This window comes from Neomonachus schauinslandi, chromosome 4 (assembly GCF_002201575.2).
Source record: "Neomonachus schauinslandi chromosome 4, ASM220157v2, whole genome shotgun sequence".
NCBI lineage: Eukaryota > Metazoa > Chordata > Mammalia > Carnivora > Phocidae > Neomonachus > Neomonachus schauinslandi.
The window spans coordinates 152,472,247-152,481,984 of record NC_058406.1 but is presented as its reverse complement, the minus strand read 5'-3'; the positions used below and the strand labels follow the sequence as shown (position 1 = coordinate 152,481,984).

The 9,738-nt window shown below is 40.1% G+C and overlaps 1 protein-coding gene across 6 annotated transcripts; it reads left to right on the top strand.

The window, feature by feature from the left end:
- The first annotated feature begins 230 nt into the window (after nucleotides 1-230).
- Nucleotides 231-7,278, top strand: ZNF706 (zinc finger protein 706). 6 transcript variants are annotated; one of them, XM_021688274.1, is made up of 4 exons: nucleotides 231-241; nucleotides 4,134-4,270; nucleotides 6,165-6,272; nucleotides 6,972-7,278. In XM_021688274.1, the coding sequence occupies exons 2-3, from the start codon at nucleotides 4,136-4,138 to the stop codon at nucleotides 6,258-6,260; spliced, it is 231 nt and encodes a 76-aa protein (XP_021543949.1). In that variant the 5' UTR covers nucleotides 231-241; nucleotides 4,134-4,135; the 3' UTR covers nucleotides 6,261-6,272; nucleotides 6,972-7,278. The 6 variants fall into 6 exon arrangements, with proteins under 6 accessions (XP_021543949.1, XP_021543946.1, XP_021543945.1 ...); XM_021688271.1 differs by lacking the exon at nucleotides 231-241 and adding an exon at nucleotides 260-375; XM_021688270.1 differs by lacking the exon at nucleotides 231-241 and adding an exon at nucleotides 260-535.
- Nucleotides 7,279-9,738: the final 2,460 nt, after the last annotated feature.

The window sequence follows — 9,738 nt, the reverse complement described above, 5'->3', positions numbered from 1 at the left end:
GGGATCACGCGGCTCCCAGGGCCGGCAGAAGCCGCCTAGCTAGAGCACGCGGGAAGAGAGGGGCGCCAGGGACAGAGGGCGACGTCCCCTGCGGTTCCCGTCTCTAAGGGGCCGCCGTCGCCGCCAGGCCCCGCCCCCTGGCGCTTATGTAATAGGGGCGCACTGCCATTGGCCGGCGCGACCGGAAAGGGCGCAGGCGTGCGAGCAGGGGAGGAGCGCGGGAGGCGGCCGCAGCAGGAAGGCGCGTGGGCGGCGAGGAGCAGGCGGGCGCTGGGGCGACTGGGAGAGCTGCGCGGCGTGCGCGGGCACGAGCATAGTGGCCTCCCCCGAGGCTGAGGCGGCGGCGGGCGCGCGCGGCGGCGGCGGCGGCGGCGGGTGCGAGGCGCGGGCTGTTGTGCTCTCCTCTTTCCCCTCTTTGGCGGGTGGAGGAGGCCGAAGCGGTGCTGGGCGCTCTCCCCCTTCCTCTCCCTCCTGCCACCTCCCCCGGCCCTCTCGCGCTGCGCGGTCTCTCCGACGCAAGACTGTCCCAGCCCGGGTGAGCGGCTGTGGGGGCGGCGCTGACGCCGCAGGACGTCCGGGAGTCGGGGTGGGGGCCTGGCGGCGGGGTCGCCGCGGGTCGCGAGGGGCCGCCGGCCTCCCCGCCTCCCAGGCGGCGGCCGGGCCCGTCCTGTCCCGGCGCGGGCCGCGGGCAGGAGGGAGAGCTCGGGCGCCTGCCAGGCCCTGCAGGTGGCCGGGTTGCAGGCCGCCCGCGGCTGCCGCGCGGAGCGGTAACCTTACCCCTTGGCGACGGCAGCTGGCCGGTTTCTCGAGGCCCGGGTTCCCCGTGGCCGAAGGGGCCGGGGTTGGGGCAGCCAAAGCCTCTGGGAGCCGCGTCTCGGTCCGGGGTCTGTGAGGAGTGGCGGGTCGGTGGGGGCTGTGTGGCCGGACCGAGGAAGGGGCTGCCCGACGCGGGAGAGGCCGGCGGGGAAGGCAGGTGGGCCGGGCTGCAGCTGGGGTCGGTCATGTGTTGGGTGAAATAGATCTTACTCCTGGTGCTTTCCTCTTCCCTCCCTGAAAGGATGTAGTTAAAAGCTAGGGTCAGGATGTTGATCACTGCCTGGCCTCCTCGTTTCATATGGTTATGGAGAATGATCCTACTTCCTGGATCCCAAATCTTTTCTTACTCAGTTGTTTTTGGTTTTAAGAGGATCTTTGGGGGGCAATGCTTACTTGTTGCCTCCTGTAAGAGCTCTTCATTTTAGAAGAACTCTTTATTCGTTCTACTTCCCTCTTTGCATCCCTCTCGGAAAACCACACTAAATAAGAGTTAAATTAAAAACCTGCGTTTAAGGTATTTGTAAATGACTTGTTGGCCCTCAGTTTGTCGTGTGTAATTAAGAAGTTGTGCTTAAGATTTTGTAGAAAATTCGATTGGCTTGAGAGCAGTCCCAAAGTTGAGCTGTCCAAAAGCAGGTGGCTTGTTCGTTTGCATTTCTGCTTTCAGAAAGGAAATCAATGCAGGGAGTTGTTAGAAGTTGGGGGCCTACCCCATGCGTTTAGACTGTTGATTCGATTTCCTTTACCGGGTGTTAAGTTTTGTTTTAAAAATAAGCGACCACAGTCTTTACTTATTAAAGCTTTTATGGTTTTGTTACTGTTAGATGACAATGGAAAATGGGTTAAATGTATTGTGTAATGTTATATTTTAGGAGAAGCCCTAAATGGAAAAGTTAAAAATAATGTTGTGCATCTCATTACATTGTACAGATCACTGCATGAAAATGGTATTGAAATAGTTAATATCTTGTAATTATCAAAGATACTTCTGGAATTGGCATAAAATAATTGAGGTTACCCACAAAATCAGTGTTAGCATGCGTAGCAGACATTGTGTAGAAGAGCTCAGAAGCATGAGAGGACTAAACTATTCTCACATAAGGTACTGATAAAAGATGTTATAAAATATTGGGATACGTAAAGATTGAATACCTGTTATCATCCAGATCATACTTAAGTATCCAAATCTGTTTCTGTGGGAATAGGTTCCGTATGCTTGCCGTAACATTTGTACCTAAATATACATTTAAAAAGAATCATACCATTTGGCTTGGCATTAATAAAGATTTGGCTTTATAAAAACTAAAATGGAAGTTTAGTTTTCAAGGACTAATACATCTGGTAACATTTACTATTATTTGCGAATATACTAGGCTAGCATACTAAGAATTTTTGTAGTTTGTTAAAATATTCAACTAGCTTCTTAAAAAAGCATTGATCCTCTTCTGTGTTTTATTCTGTGTTAAATACTAGTGGGGAATTTGTCCAAGCAGTGTATTTATTTTGTCAGGACCCTTTTTCTTTTTGGGAGAGGCTCATATGTTTCTATAACAGGCTTTGACTTTATATCCATTAACTGATTAGGGTTCCAGTCAGAAAAAAGCCAGCCCTATTTTCTGGTGAAGGTGATCTACATCCATATTATGTTCATATCCTGCAATGATTTAAAAGTTTAAAACTTAGGGCGCCAGGGTGGCTCAGATGGTTAAGCATCTGCCTTCGGCTCGGGTCATGATCCCAGGGTCCTGGGATCGAGTCCCCGCATCAGGCTCCCTGCTCCGAAGGGGGCCTGCTTCTTTCTCTCCCTCTGCTGCTCCCCTTGCTTGTGCTCTTTCACTCTCTCTGTCAAATAAATAAAATCTTAAAAAAAAAAAAAAGTTTAAAACTAATTGCAGTTCTGGTCAAAGGTATATATAGGAATTCTACTTAGGACCCAGTTTCAATATATTTAAAAAGCAGTTGGGGCCCATAGACTCTTCATGAGCAGGTTTAACTCGTGTTGTCTGATAGAAGACTTTAATTTTTTAAATTTTATTTTAATTCAAGTGTAGTTTAACATGCAATGTTATATTAGTTTCAGGTGTACAATGTAGCGATTCAACAGTTCTATACATACTCAGTGCTCATCATGATAAGTGTACTCTTCAATCCCCACCCCCTATTTCACCCACCTACCCCCTGGGAATCATCAGTCCTCTATAGTTAAGAGTCTGTTTTTTGGTTTGAGAAGACTTTAATTTTAATGCAGAAGTAAAAGCAACTTTTTCAGTAACTTAATTATTTTTAACCCATTTAGCTTCATTTCAGACTATCAGTAAAAAGTGGTACCTTTCATTTTTGTAAAGGCATCTTTACCTTTTTTACAAGGTTTGTTCTCTCAACTGAAAACTAATTTAATTTTATTTGTTAATTTCTTCAGCAATCCTGCAAAGACCATTTTTTAAGGAAGATTTAGGATAGCACACTAGTTTTATGGAACCTGAGTATTTAAGAGAACAGTTCCCATTGCTCTTAGGATCTCCAGAAGCTTTAGATGACAGCCCTTATTTCTCTTAAAGTTGTAAAAATCTTAATTCACAACAGCGAATACTGGAAAGGGAAAGTACCTTTGCAAAGTGATCAAGCAAATGCTTGGGGAAAGGCACTAAGCTTTTCTGGTATATTTTTGAAGATTATATATAGCAGAGTGCACAAATCTCAGGGGTACAGCTCGATGAATTTTTAAAAGTGAACACATCTGTATAAGCATTACCCAGATCAAGATATAGAACATACCACCACCCCATAAATCCTCCCTCATGCCCTTTTTTCCCCAGTCACTACCTCCTAGATTAGCTTTGCCTGTTTTAAACTTTATACAACCTATATTTTTTGTATCTGGCTTCTTTCCCTTAACACTGGATACAACCATGTTGTTACTTGTAACAATAGTTTCTTTTTGAATACAGCATAGTATTCCATTGTCTAAATATACCACAAGTTATGTATCCATTTTACTAGTAACTGGCATTTGGATTGTTTCCAGTTTTGGTAACAGGTGCTCTGAACTTTCTTGTACTGTCTTTGGATGTATATGTACATTTGTATTTCTGTTAGATATATACTGAGAGTGGAATTGTAGGTTGTAGAGTAGACAACTACCAGTTTCCCACAGTGGTTGTACCAACTTATTCTCTAGTAGCATTGTATGCAAGAACTTAAAAACCCACACATTTTGATAGACACCTCTATAAAACTTAAGTCTTCAAGTCCGAGAGCGTTACCATACTTAGGTTACTCTGTATTAATCACTCTAATGCCTCAACTTCTGTTTTTAGATATGGCTCGTGGACAGCAGAAGATTCAGTCTCAGCAGAAAAATGCCAAAAAGCAAGCTGGACAAAAGAAGAAACAAGGACATGACCAAAAGGCTGCTGCCAAAGCTGCCTTAATATATACCTGCACTGTTTGTAGGGTAAGGGGGATTGAAAGACATAGTTTTCCTGTGGACAGTTCTTTCCGTAGACATTGGTTTATATAGGTTACAATTTTGCAACTATGGCAAAATAGTAGATTGGCGAGCTGGTTCTTTTAGGTGTCCATCTTCACTTGTCTCTTCAACAAAAATTTTGTGAATGGCTCCTGTGGCCAGGCATAGTTCTCTAGGTGTCAGGGAAAGGGAGTGAACAAAGCAAAGTCCCTTTCCTCATTTAGAAAAAAGATGTCTTCTTCACGGCAGATACTGCACTTTGAACTTTGTAAGGAAATATCTACATTCTTGGTTTACAGCTATGCAGGATACAAGTGAACATATCTCTGGTTATGAGTTGACTTTTTTCTTCACTAAATTTGTAGTGGGATGTCTGTAAAACTATATGGAGTATATTTACATTGAGGGCTTTTCCTAGAACTAATGTGTTTTGTTAGATTTGAAGAATAGCCGTTAACAACTACTATTGAGTGCTTATCAGGTGTTTTACATGTATGAGCCCATTAATCCACACAACCACCCTGAGATAAAGGACTTTTGTTATTCCCATTTTACAGGAGAGTAAACTGAGTCATGGGGATTAAATAACTTGTGCAAGGTGCTTCAGCTAGTACAGAGAAGAGCTGGGATCTGAACCCCGGCAGTCAAGTTCCAGAGCCCACCTCTGCCTTTCATATCACACTGCCTTTCAAGGAAGTTTTTCTTGGGGCACCTGAGTGGCTCAGTCGGTTAAGCGTCTGCCTTCTGCTCAGGTCATGATCTCGGGGTCTTGGAATTGAGCACTGTTTTGGGCTCCCTGCTCAGCGGGGAGTCTGCCTCTCCCTCTGCCCCCCACACCCTGCTTGTGCTCTCTCTTGCTCGCTTGCTCTCTCAATAAATAAAATAAAAAAAAAAAAAAAAGTTTTTCTTAAATTCCAAGCCAGAGTCTCTTTCTTGCTTTTTTGTTTAATCTCAGCACCCTTGAAGTTAGTGAATAGAAGTCCCAAAGGAAAAAATACATAGCGAGGTTGGTCAAATACATATGCATATATATACCATATGTATAAATAATGTATTTTTTCCCAAAGCTCTACACCTGGGTAGGGTTGTAGGAAGGGATCTCAGTAAGACAAGTTCATCATGTGAAGGCATTACTGATGAAATAGAAGTTCCTGACTACATAAAAGTTCTTCATTAAGAGAGGAAATCTATTACATTAAATATTTAGTTCATACTGAGCTTTGATACACTCAAAATAATGAAATCAAGCAACTTTAGATTCTGTTTGGAAAGAAGCAGGGTAAAAGTAAATTTCATTAAATTACTGATGAAGAAATACTTTGACCTAACAAAGTACTAGAGTGGTTGAACAAAATAGCAAAAACTTTTATTTCATGTTTTGTTTAATCGAATGGGCAAAAGAATAAATAATTGAAGGTCCTTGCCTAGGGAAGTTGGTATAATGTAGCATTTGAGAACTGAAGTACTAGTACTAGGTTAAAACAGGTCTTGGGCAAATTACCCTCTAGGTTTTAGTTTCCTTATCCTGTGAAATGAGGAAGGATAGTAGGAACTAATTTAGGATTACTGTAGGAAGGTTCTATGAGAATTCAGGTAACCTGCTTAGCATAACATGTTAAGTAAATGTTACCTGTTTGCTGTTAATCAAACAAGCAGAATACTTCATTCTGTGACCCACCCTTTTCTCTGTATGTGAAATATGGTGATATATTAGGAATCTCTTTGTTGCAAGGTCCTTTTTCATATGCCAGCCACTAGTTGCAGGAACTTGAAAGTGTTTTGAGATAATTGTCTCTCCTGAGCCGGTTCGGGATTTGAAAAGTTAACACATTTTTATTTCATGAATAAAGTCTCTTTTTTCCACATTTTTTTAAATTAGACACAAATGCCAGACCCTAAGACCTTCAAGCAGCACTTTGAAAGCAAGCATCCTAAGACTCCACTTCCTCCAGAATTGGCTGATGTTCAGGCATAAAGTTGTTTACAGGTAATTGACCTTTTGTCTTTTCCTTTGTTAATGTCAAGGTTGTACACAAGAGCAAAATTATCTTCTGTGACTGTGAAATTAATGTGTACTTTCCAGCTGAGATTTTATTGCTTCCCCTTTTTAAGTTAATGTTTCCCTTTACAATTGTTAAAAGCCCATTTCCCCAAAACAGATCATCTCAATGCCTTTGAAACACCCAAGTTTTTACTACTGTAGCCCAACATGGGGGGATGAGGTGATGCTGGCCAACTCTGGTCCAAGAATGGAAGAGACTTACCAGCTTAAAGAAAATAACTATTACAAAGGCATTTGAGGGTCTTGCTTCCAGAAGTGATGCAGAACAGTGTTCCTGAGTGCCTTGGTGCAGGTATTTTATTTCCAGTGTCTGACAGAGCTTCTGAGTGCATTAGGACACATGGTGAATGGAGGCACACACTGTGTAAACTTGAGAGTTGCTTGAAAATAATCTGTGTGGTTGGTTTTCTGTTTTTTGTTTTCTCTAAGGTGGTGATGGTGTGAGACGATTATTTCTTTTTAAAGTAAATTCATCAAAGATTTGTTTATAAAATCATTGACAGATCTGTCAGGCTAACTTGATAGCTTATGCATGTCGTGCATTTTTCTTAGACATTTGAAATGCATGTAAGTTGTATTTGTGCAATGCTTACATTCACTGCAAATTTCATTTATGTCTTATAGGTGAATTCATGACACCTTTGACTCTTCTACTGTCTCAGAACTTAGGTAACAAACCTGCAGCTGCTTTTCTAACAAACTGTTGATCAGCAAAAATAAAGGGGCTACAGAAACACTCATTTTTATGCTGTTCCCTTTTGGGCTTCATGCAAAGACAATTCTGTGTAAATGTACAGTTGACTCTGATTTGGAAATCTGAAAATCAGTCCATCCTTGTTATAAAAAATTTTTTTACAATTGTAATTATATTGATGTTCATATTGTGTAAAATAACTCATTTAATAAAGTAGTATTTGATTTTACAACATCACAGGATAAATGGTTTTAGAAATTCTGTTCTAACTTTCCACATTATTTGCCTTATGAAAATCTAATGAATTCGTCAACTAGAATTGCAGGCGCAATTCTTACCTCCCTCTCAGTTCAGTGGCAGGTTCATTAGCTAAACTAGAACAGACTCATTCATACAGTTTTATTGGCAGCTGTTGATCTAGGTGAAGAATGACTTACCTGCTGCCTTAGTATATTACCATCATGTGTCATTTACCCCTCTGATTGTTTCCTTTGTTTGAGGTTGGAATATTTCAACTTGCCATATGACCTGGCCATAGCTGCCAGCCAGGAATACCCTGTCGATGACTGATAAATTCCTAATGCGTTGGATTTTCAGTGAGCCCTTCTGAAAGATTAGGTTCTGAAGTGTATGCCATAATGAAATCAGTAAGGCTGTCATTGAATACAAAATATGGATCATATGCAAACTGGTAAAGCTCTATCTTACATAAATTATACCAGATTCTTTCAAAATTCAAAGTTCAGTAATTGGAAGTTAAAACTCAACTTTTGAAGGACTTTTTGGAAGTTATTAATGTTTTGGCCAATTTTATGAATGGATTTTCATTAACAGGAAGAGTGGAATGACTTGCCGCTGGGTTAATTCCCAGAACCTTCTCCCTCCTTTCCTTTGTAAGTGAATAGTTGATTTTAGGAGTTTACTTTGTGCTGGTTCCTAAAATCAAAGCCTGTACAATATGACTTCTGTCTGAACTAGAAAAGGATTAAAATAGGCCAATCTCCACATTCTTTTGGCTCTGAGGATGGGGAAATGGGTTAGTTCAGATGGATGAGGTAAATCCTACCCAGTTAAGGAAGACTAATTTTAGGGTTCTTCTAATTTGCTTTTGTCAGCTATTAACTTTACTAGTGAAACTGCTGTAACTGTTTAAATTTTAAAGTTAATAATAGGAAGAACACTCAACTATTTCCTGGTAATTGCTTAGAGCCACAAGTCTGATCCTGTGGATTACAAAATGCATTCCCTCTTTCTGCTGTAATTCATCACTGCCTTTGTTTTGTGGCTATGCATATTCTGCCCACCTTGTTTGACTTCACTAAGTTTTAAGTAAGATATTTACAAGGAAAAGCTTCAGTGGCGATAGTTTCTTAGCAACTTCTATTACATTCTTTCTTTAAAATAGTCATTTTTTCATGTATTTAATTTCCTAAGTTTCAGATTTAATATCTGTTATTTCCTGATATGTTGGTACCAGAACATTAGAATTTGCCTGATTGCTTGTAGTGGAATTTATTAAAGTTCTGGTTAAATTACAATTTAAAGGTTTTTAAAAGCGCTTTGACCATATGTATGTTTACATTTAGTAACAAATCATTTAAAAACCATTCACAAGTTTTGGGGGTTTTTTTTGTTTTTTGTTTTTTTTTTTTTTTCATTTTTACTGACTGTAATTCAGAATAAAAGCTTTTTGTTCTTGTATTTAACCCTTTTTTATAAGCAGCTGAAGACACCATATTTAACTTTATATCCCAGTGATAGGAAACTAGCTGCATTGATCTTGCATAAGACATTAATTCTCATACTTCGTATAAGGATTATTAGTACAATCCCTTTTTATTATGTTTGAGTTAAATTTGTTCTAAGGGAAAAACTACAATTCTTAAGCATCCTCATTATTAAATTTGAAGATTCTTTAACAGATCACAGCAAAGCTCGTTATAAAACCGTTATGGTGTCTTCAAAGACTTTATAAAATCTGAGACACTGAGAGAGAATTGGTCCGGTTGTATTCTGTATTTCCATTAATTGCCAAAAGGAATGGGGTTAAGATTACGTTTGTTTCCATTCTAATTCCTATGGATCTGCATCCCCATGTTTAACTGACATACTGGGGGCTCAGTTGTGTGCTGTAATGTCTTATTAAAGAAGATATTAAAACTAAACTAGTCTAATTTCTTCTACATTTTAGGAGGTTTTTATATTGCCTCTTCCCTTTTTTTTTTTTTTATATTTCTCAACTCAAGAGTTGTTTCTTGAGTGTAGAGCTCAGTCGTCTAAGGGCAGCAAGAGATTTTTCATTTCTCATTGTTTTTCCTGCAGTTGGTCTATTTTAAGTATATAGAATACTTAAGAGTGAAAGGGAAAAGGTTGTCATTCTGAAACCTTCCTGTAGTGTAAGTTGTTGGAAGGGGGAAGTAATTGGCTATTAATAGAAAAATAATACTAAAATGAAAAATGCTTAGGTCAGTAAACTGAATGAGATAACACTTTGGTTTTATATTAAGGCTACTGCAAAGCTAGTTAATCACATCATAATTCAAATCTGAGATATATGTAGCATGAGTACAGTAGAAAAGACTCTTCTTTTTCATTTTTATTAGTATGTGGAATATACAGCATCTGCTTAAAATTGTAGTTAATATCAAGGCCTTTTTCTACAGTGATAGTCACACTCCAAACTGTAACTGAAATACT